Source organism: Rhinatrema bivittatum, chromosome 10, assembly GCF_901001135.1.
Source record: "Rhinatrema bivittatum chromosome 10, aRhiBiv1.1, whole genome shotgun sequence".
In the NCBI taxonomy this organism is placed as follows: domain Eukaryota; kingdom Metazoa; phylum Chordata; class Amphibia; order Gymnophiona; family Rhinatrematidae; genus Rhinatrema; species Rhinatrema bivittatum.
Window position 1 is genome coordinate 78,882,778 of NC_042624.1, and position 18,463 is coordinate 78,901,240.

Consider the following 18,463-nt stretch of genomic DNA (forward strand, 5'->3'; position numbering starts at 1 on the left):
GAAGACCCCTCATACTCGTCATATTCATAGTACAACATTAATCAGTCATCCATTATTGCTCACTCTAGGAATGTTTCTTTTGAGCTTTTCTCAGCAGTTACTGCTCTTCCCTTTTGTATTTCATGGACGCTGATTGACATCATTTGCCCTGAATGCTTGAATGCTCCTTTTCAGCTGAAGAGAGAGCCCAAGAGAATAACAGAGTTTAGATTCAATGATTCATGGTACTCCTTCCTGCGTCATATTTCATGAACTTTCTGCATCTGCTGAGCATTGGAGAATACCATATAAAGAAAGAGATAGTAAAGAATAGGCCATTTATTATAATTAAGCCATTTGGAAGCAAGTGAATAAAACTCTATGGCTAGTACTTTAAGGGTAGATTTTTAAAAAATATGCGCGCTCCTCCATGTGCGCACACTACTCGACACGTGCACATGGACATGCAATTTTATAACGTTCGCACCAGCAGGTTGCCGGTACGCAATCCCCTGGCACAGCAGCAAATGGCCACTGTACCGGCAGCCTCCAGCTCCGCCCCTCCCCGCCCCGGGACCGCCCCTTGATAGAGGTCTGGCTCTTGAGTGCGTATTAGGGCTGCTTCTAAAATGCGTGCAGTGTGCACAAGGACCAGCCACGTGCATAACCCCCGTTTTCCCCGCATGCAGGGAATTTAAAATTTAGCTGTTATTTTATATACTGCATTAAACTGAGATAATATTTATTTGGGCCAATATGGAAATTAGTGACCTACTCTGGTGACACTGCTGCTTCCTCCTGCTAGACCCAGCAGAAACCCACTGCTGCCATCCCTTGCCGGGCCTGGCAGAGTGCCGCTGCTTCGTGCCTTCACTCGGGCTGGTGACGAGTTGCTGCCTTCTCCCCCAGCTGGGCCCGGCAGAGTGCCGCTGCTTCGTTCCTTCACTCGGGCTGGTGACGAGTTGCTGCCATCCCTTGCCGGGCCTGGCAGAGTGCCGCTGCTTCGTGCCTTCACTCGGGCTGGTGACGAGTTGCTGCCTTCTCCCCCAGCTGGGCCCGGCAGAGTGCCGCTGCTTCGTTCCTTCACTCGGGCTGGTGACGAGTTGCTGCCATCCCTTGCCGGGCCCGGCAGAGTGCCGCTGCTTCGTTCCTTCACTCGGGCTGGTGACGAGTTGCTGCCTTCTCCCCCAGCCGGGCCCGGCAGAGTGCCGCTGCTTCGTGCCTTCACTCGGGCTGGTGACGAGTTGCTGCCTTCTCCCCCAGCCGGGCCCGGCAGAGTGCCGCTGCTTCGTTCCTTCACTCGGGCTGGTGACGAGTTGCTGCCTTCTCCCCCAGCTGGGCCCGGCAGAGTGCCGCTGCTTCGTGCCTTCACTCGGGCTGGTGACGAGTTGCTGCCTTCTCCCCCAGCTGGGCCCGGCAGAGTGCCGCTGCTTCGTGCCTTCACTCGGGCTGGTGACGAGTTGCTGCCTTCTCCCCCAGCTGGGCCCGGCAGAGTGCCGCTGCTTCGTTCCTTCACTCGGGCTGGTGACGAGTTGCTGCCATCCCTTGCCGGGCCCGGCAGAGTGCCGCTGCTTCGTGCCTTCACTCGGGCTGGTGACGAGTTGCTGCCTTCTCCCCCAGCTGGGCCCGGCAGAGTGCCGCTGCTTCGTTCCTTCACTCGGGCTGGTGACGAGTTGCTGCCATCCCTTGCCGGGCCCGGCAGAGTGCCGCTGCTTCGTTCCTTTACTCGGGCTGGTGACGAGTTGCTGCCTTCTCCCCCAGCCGGGCCCGGCAGAGTGCCGCTGCTTCGTTCCTTCACTCGGGCTGGTGACGAGTTGCTGCCTTCTCCCCCAGCCGGGCCCGGCAGAGTGCCGCTGCTTCGTTCCTTCACTCGGGCTGGTGACGAGTTGCTGCCCACGGGGGAACTATTCCATTATCATTTTTTTCACCCTTCTTTGCACCTTTTCTAGTTCCGCTATGTCTTTTTAAGATGAGGCAACCAGAACTGCACACAATACTCAAGTTGTGGTTGCACCATAGCTGGATACAGAGGCAATATGATATTTTCCATTTTATTCTCCATTTCTGTTGGGATCATTCTTAACATTCTGTTTGCTTTTTTGAATATCGCCACACTGAACTGAGGATTTCAATGTGTTGTCCACATGGGCTCCAGCATTGTACATCTGTAGTTGGGATTATTTTTCTCTAATGGCATCACTGCACGTTTCCACATTAAATTTCATCTGCCATTCAGATGCCAAGTCTCCTAGCCTCAGAAGGTCCTTCTGCAGTTCCTCACCATCCGCTGCTGTTTTAATAACTTTTAACAATTTTGTATCGTCTGCAAATGTGATCACCTCACTCATCGTTCTCTTTTCCAGATCATTGCTGCATATATTAAACAGCACAGGTCCCAGTACTGATCCCTTGGTACTCCATTAATGACCATTTAGTCTTCCCCTCTGTCTTTTATCCAGTTACCAGTCCACTCTGGACACTGCCTCCTATCCCTTGTCTTTGTAAATTCCTGAGGAGTCTGTCCTGGGGGACTTTGTCAGATGCCTTCTGAAAATAAAAAAATACTATATCAACCTGCTCACCTTTATCTACATGTTTATTAACACCTTCAAAAACATCCAATAGATTTGTAAGGCAAAGCTTTCCTTTCCTAAAACCAGGCTGACTCTTCCCCATTAAGCCATATCTATGAATGTTGCCAGTGATTTTGTATTCAGGAATAGCTTCCACCATTTTGCCTGGCACCAACATCAAGCTCACCGATCTAAAATGTCCTGTATCACCTCTGGAATTCTTTTTAAAAATCGGTGTCACATTGGCCACCCTCCAGTCTTTAGGTATTATAGCTGTTTTAAATGATAGGTTACTAGATTAATAAAAATCTTAGTTCAGCAGAGATAAAAATCAAAATAGTCCAAAATATCAATACAGATTCTTCAATTTGTTCAAAAATCACATTTACAAACAACAATCTTATTCTTTTTAAGATCAAATTTTCACAATAGAATCCCAAAAATCGCACCAAGGATTTTGTTCCTTCTGCCCAAACAGGAAATCAGCAGAATCCCCTTTCGTCAATCTCAGTTACACACACTTGGCTGGCTTGTTCAGAACAAATCTTCCAGTGGTTTCTGGTGGTCTCTGAAGTTACTGCTACTTGTGGAAAAGAAGCCCCTCTCTTCCAGAGATCACACTGGAATCCCAGGACAGGATAGAGCCCCTTGCTGCCTTAAATGGATCTCTGCCACAAAATGTATATAAACCTATCCCAGGACACCACTCCTTCCAGTGCCTCATGGAGGCACCATATATACCACAGATCTCTCTGCCCATCCCTCTCACCATACCACACCTTCTAAGCTTCCCATTGATGGAACATTCTCTTCTAGAAGTATAGGGGTCCTATGTGAGATGATGCCCTGGATGACTTTGAAGTTTCTAGCTAATAAAAGTAAATATTTCTTAGCTTAAATGAAGAGGCTCTAGTGGGCATTAGATCAGCAAGACATAAGGTGACCGCTGTAGTGCCACTTCCTGTAGTATTACACCTGAGTTCATTGTAAACCGGCATGATGTGCTTCACGAATGTCGGTAAATAAAAGTTAATAAATAAATAAATAAATAAATATTAATGTTTGATACACTGAAATGTTCTTAGTACAGGAACTTGGGTAATGTTTGATCTCCAAAAAACCCTGTAGGAGTGAGCATTAAGGGGCCAGTTTTCAAAATATTTGGGTGTCTAATTTAGAGGGTCATTTACTAAGCTATGGTGTATTCTGGAGGAAGAAAATACTGTGGGTCTTGCAAAGGTGCAGTGCTTAGTACCTCAGCTTAGGAAACAGCATGGTATTTTCCCCCACGGTAAAATACCATGGGGGAAAAATACCGCAGGTCAGTAGGCTGCCAAATGTTGTGTGATGGGGCCCCTTCGCCCAGGATCACCACCCTGTTAAAGGGCCCCAACGTGTAGAAATCTCCCCCAAGGCTTCTGTGAGACCCCTGTCCCACATACATAGATACAATCTGGCAGTCATTTCTGAGTGGCATATGCAGGAAATAGTTTTTTAAAGGAGCCTCTGTGGAAGATCCATCAAGATCCAACAGAGTAACTTGCAAGTTGCCATGCACAGAAAAAATATTTTTTATGTTTATCAGATATCTAAAAAATTGATCATTGCGTCGTTTGTTCCCAGTTGAAATATGTTAAAGGCAGTTCATGCTTGAGATGCTTTCCAAGAGCCTTTAATGCTAGGATCTAGAGTTCATGGGCTGTCAAAAAGAGAAACTAACTTTTAAATTAAAAAATGATTGATTCTGGGTGGTACAGATAATGCTGCTCAGCAACATCAGTCAAAAAGTGACTTTCTGATTTAATTGCGGCAGTCTCTGAAAATCTTTTTTTTGCCTTCCTTCCTTCATCCTTCGCTTGTCAGGTATGATGTAGCAGCGAGCCGTCCACCCTGCCTTTACTCCTGGAGTTCAGTTCTGGGACCCCTTTCACGATTCAGTTATAGAGCCTCAGAAAGCAATGGGCCAGTGAAATTACTGAAATACTGGGCTGGGGTGGAGTGGAGTTACCAGCACGTCCTCAGTAGGAAAGAGAATCTTATTTTGTCACGAATCTCAGCATTTTTCACGCCCTACCTGCATTGTATCTCAGTGGGATAGATTAAAATCTTGCCCTTTTAGGACACACCCCATGTAAAGTGTTGTAGCAGGCAGGGGAACTGCAACTGTACTGTTCTGCCGAGTATGATGAGGACCTTGCTCCCTCTATGTTTGTAAGTAAACAGTCAGAGCTTTATAAACTACTTACTCATGTGAATCTTAAAGGTATTTTTTGCCTTGGATGAAACGCCGTTTTCAGTACAAGACCGTTACCGTCTGCAAGTTTGGCCTGACAGAACCTCCTATCAAAGACAAGCGATGCTTTTCTGCTGTATGTGATATCTCATGTGAAAGACAATAGCTTTCAAGAAAACAATGTTGACAGTTGCATTGACATATTAATGCCCCATTTTTACTCTTAATTCTCTTGGGCTTTTTTTTTTTTTTTTTATTTCATAGCTTAATTATAACTTGCACAGCATACATTAAGCTCTCATAATAAAATGTTTATAAAACTCAGCTTTTCTAATTCAATACAGATGCTCACAAAAACGCTGCTTGGGTGTCTAATGTAACTGCCTGCCTTTCCTTGTCATCTCCCCTTTACAAAATGATTAATCTCTGAAGGAGTATGTAGGATCGTTTTCAATAACACTTTACCCTCCCTGTTTTGTTCACTTAGGTCACTCTGCATTTGATGCCCATTTCATCGGTGCATCTTCATCAGAAGCCCGTGGTGTTTATTCTGAACTCTCCACAGCCCTTGATATGGAAGCTGAAAACTGAGAGGCTTGCTTCAGGAGTTCGAAGATTTTTCTTTGTAAGCATTACGAGATTGTCTTATCTTTACTCAGTGTGCTCTACTACATATGGAGTTAATTGCATCAACTTTAGAAGCTTGGTACTATGTATTAAAATAAAATGCTAATGAGAGGTCAGGTTTCAGTGCAAATCTCTTGGGAGCAATTAGATGGCATGGGAAAGCAGTTGGAGAACATGCCCAATTACTTCTTACTTTGTATGAACAAAATCATTGGTCTTGCAAAATCTGCATGCTGAATTCCTAAAAGCTTCTCATTTTATTCACGAGCCTCCTTTGATATGGTCCTGCATAGGAGGCTTCTGAATAAAATGAGAAGCTTGGGGCTCTGTGCCAAGGTGGTGGAGTGCACTATAAACTGGTTGAATGACAGGAGACAGCATGTAATGTTAAATGGAACCGACTCCGAAGAAAGAACGGTGTTAAGTGGAGTGCCACAGGGATCAGATTAAGACCGGTTCTGTTCAATATTTATGTGAGAGACATTGTGGAAGGGATAGAAAGTAAAGTGTGTCTATTTGCAGATGATACTAAGATCTGCAACGGAGTGGACACAACTGAAGGAATATAGAGAATGAAAAGTTATTTAAGAAAACTTGAAGAGTGGTTGAAGACTTGGCAGCTGGGATTCAATGCCAAGAAGTGCAGAGTCATGAACCTGGGGTGCAATATTCCAAAAGAGCTGTATGTGATGGGCAGTGAAAGACTAATTTGCACAGACTAGGACAGGGACCATAGGATGATAGTGTCTGGCGATCTGAAGGCAGTGAAGCAACGTAACAAAGCGATAGCTAAAGCTAGAAGAATACTGGGCTGCATACGGAGAGGAACAATCAGTAAGAAAAAGGAGGTGGTGATACCCTTGTACCCTTGGTGAGGCCTCTCTTGGAGTACTATGTTCAGTTCTGGAGGTCGTATCTCAAAAAGGATAGAGAAAGGATGGAGGCAGTCCAGAGAAGAGTCACCAAAATGGTGAGGGGTCTGTATGGGATGACTTATGAGGAGAGGCTGAAGGATCTGGATATGTACACCTGGGGAGATATGAAACAGACATTCAGATACCTGAAAGATTTCAATGATGCAGGAACTTTGAACCTTTTCCATTGGAAAGGAAACAGTAGAACTAGGGCTCATGATATGAAACTTCAGGGGTTCATCTCAGAACCAATGTCAGGAAATATTTCTTCATGGAAAGGTTGGTGGATGCCTGGAATGCCCTTCCAGAAGAGGTGGTGAAGACAAAAACAGTAAAGCAATTCAAACAGGCATGGGATAAATACTGTGGATCCCTAAAGGCTAGAGTTGGAAATGAAGAAAAAGGTGCATAGGGGGTGACCTGCATGGAGCAGAAGCTACTTCCCCTAACAGAAAGCATAGGGAATACTGTCCTTAACCAATTAGCTTTTATGATTTTGATGCAACTGCAGAATTTTTATTGCTTTGATGACGGGGGGTGGGGGGGAAGGGAATTGGATTCAGACAGCAGCCAATGTAGGGCCCTGGACTTTTACAGTCCAGAGTGCTGATATGCAGATATTAGGAAAAAACTCAGGACTGCTTCTAAGGCCAAGTCCAAAAGCAAAGCACATTCAAGCAGCAGCATTGTATGGATTATCAAGAAGGCTGTTCACCCTGTAAAAATATTGGTAGCAGTAATTTTGTTATAGGCTTGACAGTTGTTTGGTTTGGATTGCTAATATCACTACCCTTAACATAAGGCTTGGGGGTAACCTGCATGGAGCGACAGTTACTCCCATAAGAAACTTGCTGGGCAGACTGGATGGACCATTTGGTCTTTTTCCGCCATTGTTACTATGTTATTGTGAGAACAATCATGCCGACTCTTCCAATTTTGATTGTAGACTCTTAGCTGAGACCATTCCACCCAGCTTCTATTTCCTTCTGACCTCCTGTGCTAGCCTGCTGTACGAGCACGCCTGACAGTGTCTGCCCCACTTCCTCAAGCGCTGAAGACTTAGAGCAGCTGCTTTCTCCCTTGTCTCATAAAGCGCATTCTGATGTTGCTTATAGCGTGAAGATACGAAGTGTAGGGGCGAGAAAGTGCATAGGCCACAAGTCTAAAATAAAACAACATCACACTTCCAGTTTTTCTCCCACCACTCTTACTGTCCCTGGGGGCTGGGCCTCTAACTGGCACTAGGGAGAGAAAACTCTTGCTGCAACCACTCCTTAAGTGCCATGGCCAAGCTCAGTCTCAGGGGATCATCCTCCTGCAGTTCATGTGCTGCAACCCCCAAACAATTCCGTCTAGGGGAGATCATTTTCCTTCTGCCGCTGTCTTCACTCCCAAGTGCTAGTCCCAGTCTGGTCTTGGGGAAATCCTTCTCCTGTCAGTCTGCCCAATCCCTGAGTGACAAGCCCTTCATCTGATCTTGGGGAGATCTGCTTTTTTCTCTGGCCCGTGAGAAACAGGACTCAGTTTGCCAGGCAAAGCTCTAGATATCTGCTCTAGTTATTTTTTAATCACTGTGGCCCAGGGAGATCCTGCCACTGACGCTGGGGCTGCAGACTTTTCTTTTAATCTCTGAGAGAGTTAAGTGAAGGATGCTTGAAAGAAGAGTTCAGTGAAGCATATCTGAGAGCATGAGTGCAGCAGAGTTGTGAACATGAGAGGGAAGTGCCTTTCAGGAAAGAGTGTAGTGCACCTGAGAGAATGACAGCGTGAACAGGAAAAGAAAGAAAAAGAAGGGGCCGTAGAAGAAAGGATGAAAGAACATGACAAAAAAAATATCTGTATGGAAAACAGACCTGTGACAGACAGAATTCTGAGAATTAAGAGGCAGCTTGAGAAGTGGGAGCAATAAAGCCAAAAGACTAGAGCCCAAGGAGGGGCGATACGGCATGTACATGGTAATCAACATTTTAACTAAAACAAAAGCAAGCTTTGGGTAGGGGAGGCCATAAAGGGGCCAGTTTTCCAAGCAATTTAGAAAGCGTTTTATTTGTGCTGCCTGAACCTTTAATGTGACCACAAGTCTCTGTGGTACTCCATAGTGCATGCACTTTTAGCCACATTGAGATGAGGTGTTCCCAGGGGCGTGTTTAGCTTGGGGGAGGAGGAGTGAGTATGTAGATTGCATTTTTTGAAAGGAAGAGACACATATACTTTAGCTTTAGGAAGTGGTAGAAAATATGCAGGTAAAAAGAATGCACGATCATTGTCCCAGTGCAGATAGTTTGAAAATTGCCCCAAGAATTAGCATCAAATTCTCTCTGATTGAGATTTTCCAAAGGTCATGAGTACTGGAAACTTTCTGCACTCACAGTGCGTGCTAAGGCCTAGAAACTACTAGAACAAAACCTACAGCACTGAAGCAGGAAATGATACATAGGATGGTTGGGAAGTTAAGTGTGTGGTCTCTGACCAGAATGAAAACATGAATGAACCTAGCTTCCCATACGTATAGTATGTGTTTAAGTTGGATGGTTTTTATTGTGGAATGGGAATGGCCGAAACTGGAGCCAGAGTGAAATCATTTGAACGATGACGAAAGCTGGAGCACTTCTTGTGTTGAAAGATCCAAATATTACCTACTATTTGTAAATTGTGCACTTTCAGCTGGCCAAAATATTAATATTTGCTTTGTGTAGTAAAATAGGCTTGTTCTGATTTAATTTTGAAGGGCATGACATCATGGGTAACGATGAACCCTTTGCAACAGAGCTGTAGCTTCATGCTGACAGATAATGTTTTATTCGAGAACGAAAAATCTGCACGTGACTCCAGCTGGCTCCATGACAGCAGCTTAATGTTTTAAGCAGATGGTGCAGTCATTCATAAAAGTACATGGTCACTGGTGGACAGGTCTGCTTTTGTGCCATGTTGAACCAAAATAGAAGATGACGGTGTTGGAAGCACAGAACTGTAGTTTTGCCTTTTAATTTTCAGCAGCGGTGCCATCTCCATGCCACAGAATTGAAAGCTTCAGCAAATAGAACTGTCGTCCCTGGCTATAGAAAACAAACTTGCTGTATCCTTAAAAAAAAACCAAACAACCCCCCCCCCTCCCAACAAACTACCCCCTCCCACCCTGAACAGACCTACTAAACCAGAATGAAAATTTAGGAAACAATCTAGGATCAGAGAAAATGCTGGGTGGCAGACGGTAGTCTTTCTACCTCCACTCTTAAAGGGAAAATTGAAAAGCCCCTGTGTGCACCAAACCGGGAGATGTGCGCGCCGAGCGGATTTTAAAAGCCGCCTGTCTCCATGGGCATCTCCCGCTACCCGCACTAATGAAAGTTCTGAAAAGAGGAGGGGGGGGAGGGGGAATGGGCGTGGTATGGGCAGGGCGTGGACGGAAACACTTACATCTTTGCGTGCGACGGGATCCCCAGCTGCATACATTTACTTCTGCTAAGGATAGCCTGTAAGTATTAAAAAAAAAAAGAAATCTAGGCTAGTCAACGGGGTTTTAAGGGTCGGGGGCTAAAAGTGGGGAAGGGTGACTATTAAATTAGGGGAGTTTGGAAGTCCTATCCCTTGATTGGGCAAACTCAGAACAAACTGGGAAAATGGTGAATAGCGTCGCCGCATGACCCTTATAAAATTCCCCCCACTTACACGGTAGAAGCGGCATTTCTGCGCACATGCACACGTCCATTTCAAATTGTGCACGCATGTACGCGCATCCAGGCTATTTTATAACGTGCGAGCAGATAACCGTTTAAAAGTTGTCGCCCTGACTTGACATGGGCACAACTGTCTAGTGGAAGCAACCTTTGAGCACTTAGAGATCTTTCTGGAAAAGAAAAGAACAGTGACCACGAGTCAAGACTGTAAACAGTAAGGAAGATCCTCTACTCCCCCACGCCCCCCCACCCCCGTCCCATTTGCCTTAAGGTGATTCCTCTCCCTCCTTCTATGCTTCTTTCGTGGTTAGCTTGTTATCTCCTACCTGATTTCTCAATCTGATATATAAGAAACATAAATAGAAAACACAGTACTGAATTTCTGCCAGGTTGCCAACCAGAAATCTTAAAGGTAGATTGCAATAGCCGCGTGCGGGCGTTCATGTGCGCGCTGTTTTTGGCACGCGCCGATTTTCTAACATGCACGCATCGACGCGTGCATGTTAGAAACTGCACTGCCCTCGCGCACATGCGCGCCCGATTTTATATCGGCATGCACATGTGCAAGCGAGTGCCGAATCGCAAGCATAACGGGGAAGGGGGGGGGGGGGGAATTTTACAACATGCGTGCAGCGACGTGATAGGCCCTTTCCACAGTTTCCTCCCAGTCCACTCCAATGAAGCAGCGGACTGGGACGAAACTTCCTAAACCCTCTAGCTAACCTGTCTCCCTTTTTCCCTAACTGCCCCAACCCCTAAAACCCTGCTAACTACCCTTTTGTTTTGTTGTGCAACTTACCTGCTTTCCAGAGCAGCAGTAAGTTGTGCAGGTTCGTCGTTTCCAGCACGCGCGGCAACGAGACAGTGCCTTAATGGCGCTATCCCCGGCCTGCCCACGCTTCGACCAGACCCCGTCTCGGCCTGCCCCTTTTTTGGCAGGTCTTACTTCTGCGCGTACCTTTGAAAATGTGCGCAGTGTATGCATGGCCCGGCCACACGCATATCTCCCAGTATAGGCACACATAGGCCTTTTAAAATCCGGCCTTTAATGAACTGTGGCAATCTGCTTCCACTAATGTCGAGCCTGGTTCCTTCCTAGTACTTTTTCTTTTTCTTTTTTTTGTTTTAAAATAGGCACCACTGGAAGTAACAAGTCAGGCTCTTATGAAGTGCAGGAATGGTGGATAACCTTTTGTGATACGATTGCTAATAAAATATTTTGTGTAATCCATTCTCATCCCCAAGAAAAGAACATACTCCCACCGAACTACAGAGCAGTGTCTCATTTTGCCAAAGATCCGATTTAAGAATAATACATCTTTTGCCCCAGCTTTTCTTTCTTGCAGTATGGAAAAAAAATCCATAAAAAATAATGCAAGCAAAAACTTGTGGAAACATCTGTTTGTGACTTCTCTCACTTTTTAAGTGTAACCATTTCAGCCATGATCTCAATGACACCCGTATTTAGGGGAAAGGGGGGCTGGTTGAGGCGAGGGGGACTTTCTGCTGCTCTGTTCTTGGTAATTTTATGCTTTGTTACAAAATGGTCCCTCTTTTGCTGTAGAGGGATGTATGATTGCAATGTACTGGTTTATGTTTATTGCTTGAGCTATTATATTGCTGTAGTTTGTTGTCTGTGTTTTATGGTTATTTTTGTTTAATAGTATGTTTTTGTATCTTACGTGGGTGCTTCGATGATAAGGTAAGTAAGTAAATCTTTTAAAAAACGCGAGATTTTTCCTTCTAATTTTTTCTGATTTATTCCCTTCTTGAAGCTACAGGAACTGAAAATCTTTTAACCAGACTATGTCCCAGTGGGATGGGCTTTCTATGCCTTTTAACTTCCTTTGCAATATATTAGCGCTGTTACTAACCTCTACAGTAATGGAGCAAACCAGAAAAAAAATGAGCAAAATAGAATATTTCTTTTTCTCATTAATGCATTTTCAGTTTCTTCTGCTCCTCTGCCCCCTAATGGAATCCCTGTTAGGGGCCAGTGGCTTTGGTCTGACTCAGGTCTTTTGCTCTTTGGGAATCATAGTCATTGCACATTGTGACGCCTAGGGGCTGAGTTTAGAGCCCATGATTACAGGGCTGTGGAAGGAGCCCTGGTGCATGACCCCTGACCAAAAACTATTTCCTTTGCAGTGACTGGGCTGGGTGTCCTGGGATATAAATAGGGGAAAAATCCCTGACCAATTGTGCATGAAGGTGCTTGGTGCTGGATTCCAGCCTCAGTTCTGATTGAACTGGAAGCCTAAATAGAAAGCCTAGAAAAAGAATTACCCAGAATAGCAAACACTGTACCAGAAAGGGAAAGAACAGGAAGAAATGAATCTCAAAGAACAGTGAGTGTACACAAACACATTGCTAGATGGGATGGATTAATTCAATTATCTTTTCACTTCATTGACTTGGAAGGGCGTCTGAGTAGACCCTGCTGAGCTTTGAACCTCTGAAATCCAAGTTTACAAAGGTGTTACATGTAGAAATGGTATACCAGAGCATCCTATTGCCTGTATGTGCGTTGGTAAACATAAGATTAATTTAGAAAGGGAAAGATCCCAGGTCGAAATTATGTATGGTTTCATAATAATTTTTTTATACAGCATCTCATCCAAGCAAGGTTCCATTTTATGTATTTATTTATTTGCAAAAAATGTATATTCCGCACAGTCCATAGATCACAGCAGATTCCATTAAAAGACATACATAAATTAAAATGTAAACATTTTAAATAAAAATCAATAAAATACAATAAAACAAAGGACATAAGAAATAACAAGAAAACCAAGCAAACTGGGTACTCTATAAAATATATATTAAAATCCGACATCTTCCAAATAAAAGCATAAGAGTCAGCAAGACTGACATTTTTAAAAGTATGCATGCAAATTTACCCATACAAGTTGCGCCCTCCGAAAAGGAGGTATAATTTTGTGCGAGTTCATCTTTGCATGTAACAGGCCAATTACCTGAAGAGTTTCAAAGTGAACTTACGTACATACGTTTGCTTTGAAAATGTTGGCTAGTCTGCATTTACAAGTTACATTCTGACTTTTGTTCTACCCACACAGTTATAAAATTACTTTCACAAAGTTACATGGCAAAAAAAATAAAAAACCACATGTAAAAGAAAGGGCAATCATAATAATATCCCACTGTTTCAATGTACCAGAAAGGATAGAGTTTGAGAACTTATGCTTAAAATGTGTTTAACATAGCTATTCTTGGTGAAATGGGTGGGATGCAAACTTTTGTCATCATGTGCACATCCAGGCTTTATTTAAGGAGGTTTTGTATATCCTTATAATTTACAAATTTTAAAAAAGGTTTGTTTTAAAAGATGTTAAAGCATATTTAATACCTGAGGCATATTTCATTATAACAAACTAAATACACATACATTATTTCCTATCTATAGATCTATGTATGGCTCAGTTTCATTGTGTGGCATTAATCCAAAGACTAAATAACTTTAACCATATAAAAGGTGTATGGAAGCAAATTCATCTGTGTTTTAAACTATTCTTCTATGTAATGGGGCCATCCTATAGATTCTTGAAAATGTATTGTCAAAAATCAATTTTCTCTAGTTTGACTAGAGCTTTAAAAATCTTAACTTGCATGCTGGAACTAATTGAAATTAAACATCTCCAAGTTCATACCCGTGTAATTGCAGAAAGCTTAATTTCATGGTAAGGACTATCGGTCAGTGAGATTGATTTCCAAATTTCATTTTACAATTTCCTGAAGTAGGAGGAGGATGTCATTCAGTCTCCAAAGACTGCCATTTTTATATACGTTTATTACGCACAGACATGCTCACATATGTATATTAGTCAGACAAAACTTATAATTAAAAATGTATTTTCAGGCTTGTTTCTGAATTAGCTTCTGTTTAGTTTATTTTCCAATCGTCATTTTGCATGACATTTTGTGTGTTGATAGGTGTGGCAGGTGAAATTTTGAAAGGTTCAGCATGCCAAATAGACTTTAGATTGTAGTCTTAAGCATCCAACAATAGGATTTCAGGGACATGGTCCTTTTTAGGACAGAGAAAACCCACAAAGTAGTGCTGCGAGGCAGATGGAAGGGAGATGGGTAACATTAATCCAATAGCATTGAGCGCTGTCCTATGTGGTTTGCTTTTGTATTTATATGACAAATTTCCTGCTGTCCGGAGGGGAGGGAGATGTCTTTGCACTACTTTAAGCCATTATGCCTCTTGAGCTGTTGTAGTGCATTTAAATTTGAAAGGAGACCAAATGTCTTCCAGGAGGTGCAGCCTCCCGCTGCTGCCCCTCTGGCTGCTCTAGTGGTGATCCAGGTGTAAGCCAGTGGCTTAATAACTCAGTCTTTTCCCTGCCTTTTTAGGGTAAATTACATTTCAAAGAAGGCCCTGATCACTGTAAGGGGAATTTTTAAAGCCTGGCCTGCACATCCGTTGATGAATGTGCAAATAAGTCGGGCTGATGCATGCCAAGCCTATTTTAAAAAGCACCCAGATATGTGTGTAAAACCCACTGTGCGCACATCTGCAAAGTTTCCAAAAAGGGGCAGGGCGTGGGAGGGCCTGGCCAAGAGATATGCGCATAAATATTTATGTGCACACTGAGGTCCCCTGCTGCGTAATAAATCATAAAATAAAATGATTGAGTCATTTCTGAGGGACTTAAAGGATCTGGGGTAACTGGGAAGAGCGTAGGCTATCAAACCAGGGGGGTTTGGAGGATCTAGCTGTTAACTTGGTGAATGGTGGACGAACTGGTTAAACTGATACTGCATGGGTGCGTGCCCTTTTAAAATTTCCTGACTTACACAGAAAAAGCAGGATTTGTGTGACTTAAAATTTGGTGCACATATGCACACGACCACGCTATTTTATAACATGCACACACATGCGTGCATATGTTATAAAATGATCACATTTCTCAGCACGCGCTGACATGCACACACATTTATGTGCCAGTGCACCAGGTTGAAAGTTACTGTCCCTGTAAGTTACAGAGGAATGCTAATGGCAAATGTTTCCTTTGTGAAGCCGACAGAAGGCATTCTTGTTTCATCGTGAGGGTTATTTGTGTTCCCTTTGATATTCAACAGCGTGGGATGGAACAGCTCCCATATGAGAAAAGACTAAAGAGGTTAGGACTGTTCTGCTTGGAGAAGAGACGGCTGAGGGGGGATGTGATAGAGGTGTTTAAAATCATGAGAGGTCTAGAACGGGTAGATGTGAATCGGTTATTTACTCTTTCAGATAATAGAAGGACTAGGGGGCACTTCATGAAGTTAGCATGTAGCACATTTAAAACTAATTGGAGAAAGTTCTTTTTCACTCAACGCAGAATTAAACTCTGGAATTTGTTGCCAGGGAATGTGATTAGTGCAGTTAGTGTAGTTGGGTTTAAAAAAGGTTTGGATGAGGAGGAGAAATCCATTACCTGCTATTAATCAAGTTGACTTAGAAAATAGTCACTATTACTAGCATCAGTAGCATGGGATAGACTTAGTTTTTGGGTACTTGCCAGGTTCTTATAGCCTGGTTTGGCCACTGTTGGAAACAGTAAGCTGGGCTTGATGACCCTTCATCTGACCCAGTATGGCATGTTCTTTTATTTTTTGCTGGAAGCCTGTGCTGTTGTATTTTCTAGGCAACAAAGATATCTATGGACATTACTGGAAAGGTGGGGTACTAGAATTTATTATAATTAAATTTTCATGAAATGCTAAATAATATTTGAACTGGTAAATGCAATATTCTTGCATCAGAGCTTGGATGTACAATACTTGTCTGAAGCCAATGAGGAGCAAGGGATTGAATACTAATGAGCCTTGTTAATTAGATATAAAAGATGATTGCCTTTTGTTTAGAGAGTTGGAGAGAGACAGAGGGAGAGATACAGGGATGCAGCCATGATGTGAGGCCAAACTGCAGCTTTCAGCTGATTGCTTATAACACCGGAAACAAATTTCAGTGGCTGGAAGTTTTCTTATAGTCATTATCTGAAGAAAAATATGTATGCATTTTTGAGTCAAATAGCTGCTTGCTATTTTGTAGTGAGGGAAAGTGATTTACAGATATTTCCTAATTTATTTTTTATTTTAAGCTAGATGAGCAGTATTTAAAATAGTACCTGCCTACATTTACTATGAGGCTAATTTAGTTCTAGGGCATTTTGGAAGATTCATTGCAATTTTTATTAAGAGTAGAGAGGGAATTTTTTTTTTCTGAGATTTTGAACATTAATTTCTGGGAAACTAGTTGATAATGAATCTATGTGTAGCAGCTGCTTCATCAGCCTTCTGGATGGCAGTATTTCAAAGATCATGTGAGATTTAACTGAAAACTTATGCTAATATTCTGGCCAGAATTTAAGTGGGAATTTTGAATTGTTTTATTGAACTGAGATATAGAGCAAGTTAGTGGTTTTCTGTTATAACTTAAGAAAAACTGACTTTCTTAATTTTCCAGTGCTAATAATTCTTCTTTACTATAATATCATGTGCTTCTGTTTTCTATAGAATATAAAAAATCCAAATGTGTTATGTAAATGTGCATACTCTGCTTATATTTGCATTATTTGCAATAATAATACATTGTGAGATGAATTTTAAAAACCTGATGTGCGCATTATTTAGGAGATGCATAAAGAAGTTAGGCTTGCGTGCGCCAAGCAGATTTTAAAAGCTGCCGAGATACATTTGTATCTCCCTCAGCTTGCACACCTTGAAAGTTTTCAAAAAGGGGCGGGGCATGGTATGGGTGGGGCTTGGGCATTTCGGGGCGTGAACCAAAGATGTGCACATAAATACTGATGCGATCTGGTGCGTGCCAAGGCACCCTGTTGCGTAACTTTACTTCTGCTATGGATGCCGTGTAAATTACAATTTAATGAAAACTAGGCAGATCTGTGGGGTTTTAAAGGTCGGAGCTAACTGGGAGGAGTGAAGACTATCAAACCAGGGGGGACTTGAAGGACCTATCTCTTAACTGGGTGAACTGGGGCCGAACTGGTAAAACTGGGAATGGTGTCAGCGTGAGCCTCTTTTAAAATTTCCCGATTTGTATGGTAGAAGCAGGATTTGCGCGCATGTGTGCACGCTCACTTACAATTTGGCACACATGTGCATGTGGCCAGGCTATTTTGTAACGTGTGCATATGTTACACAATGACCGCATGCCTGGGTGTGAGCCAGTGTATGTGTGCATGCATAGTGGTTTGAAACTTACCATCCGTGTATTCAGTTTATTTTATGTATGCTGTTTTTATTTTCCCCTTCAGTCTCTCCTCCCTTTAGTTGTGTGGGTGTGTTGCACATACCCAATCTAAATCGCACAGCTGAGAGGTAGAGTTATTTATGTGGTTCTGCCCATAGGTAGTGGGGCTTTAAACAGGAAATGCAAATAGAAGCATTGTTACTGACAGTTTTGTTTCCCTGTGTAAGAACAGTGCTCATGGCCCCTAAACTAGTACTTTCCTGGATTAGCACCTGAAACCTGATCTTTTTTCCTTTGGGGCGAATATAAATTATTTTTCAGAACTTTGTCCCTCACAGTTAGTAGTTTATGCATTGCTTGAAGTATAAAAAAAAAAAAAGTGTTGCTGTTATTTCAGCTAAAAGCTGGCCTGTGATCTCTTTGGCTTTGAAAAAAAAATTTGGTTTAAATGTTTTGGTCCTTCACCACCAAACCACAAGCAGTGCTCTGGCTCGCACTAGTGTTTGGATGGCTGACAAAACTCACTGAAAAACAAGTGCTATTTGTTTTCCTTTGCCTGGTATTTAACGGGAAATCAGGAGGCCGAGTTTCCAGTCTCGTTAAATGGACCCAGATGTGAGCCGCCCGCTCGCCTAGGATGAAGGTGCAGAGGATATGCAGTTCCAGAGTGAAAAACTTCCATAAACAATAACCCTTCAGGATTCAGAATGAAGCGCAAGGCTCTTTCTGAAAATGGATAAATGTATATTTAATTGAAAAATGCTGTATGAAGGAATTCTAGAACAGGAAATGTGTCCCCTTTGCTTTTTTTTTTTTTTTTTTTTAAACCTATTGACTCTGTGACAAAGCTGCCCATGTTCTCCTACTGTACAATGAATTTATAGATTGTTTAATAAAAGTAATGAGCAAACATCCATGTTTGGTCTGTCAGGAATCTTTTACAGATTTGTTCATACTATAAGTAACTGATATTCAACCTACTGTGCCCTGATTTGATAGGGTTCATGAACACATAATATAATTTTATTTGAATAACAATGGGCTTTGGAAAGTAAGCTGCCAGTCTTAAAATATTTCTTTATCTACCTTTTAATGAATAAATGAATACAAATGTGTTTATAATTTGTACATCTTTTATGCTGAAATTTATTTTTGCATCTTTTGCTAAGCACCAGATGAACAGGAGAACTGTCAGCAGCAGGCTTTACTGCCTAAGTATTAACTTTTTCATAGCAGAA

The 18,463-nt window shown here is 42.7% G+C and overlaps 1 protein-coding gene across 1 annotated transcript in view; it reads left to right on the forward strand.

Moving 5' to 3' along the window:
- The window catches only part of TGFBR3 (transforming growth factor beta receptor 3), a 260,301-nt gene that overhangs the window by 112,947 nt on the left and 128,891 nt on the right, over positions 1-18,463 (forward strand). The window contains 1 exon segment of the mRNA XM_029617812.1: positions 5,273-5,410. Coding sequence (XP_029473672.1) covers positions 5,273-5,410 — 138 coding nt within the window.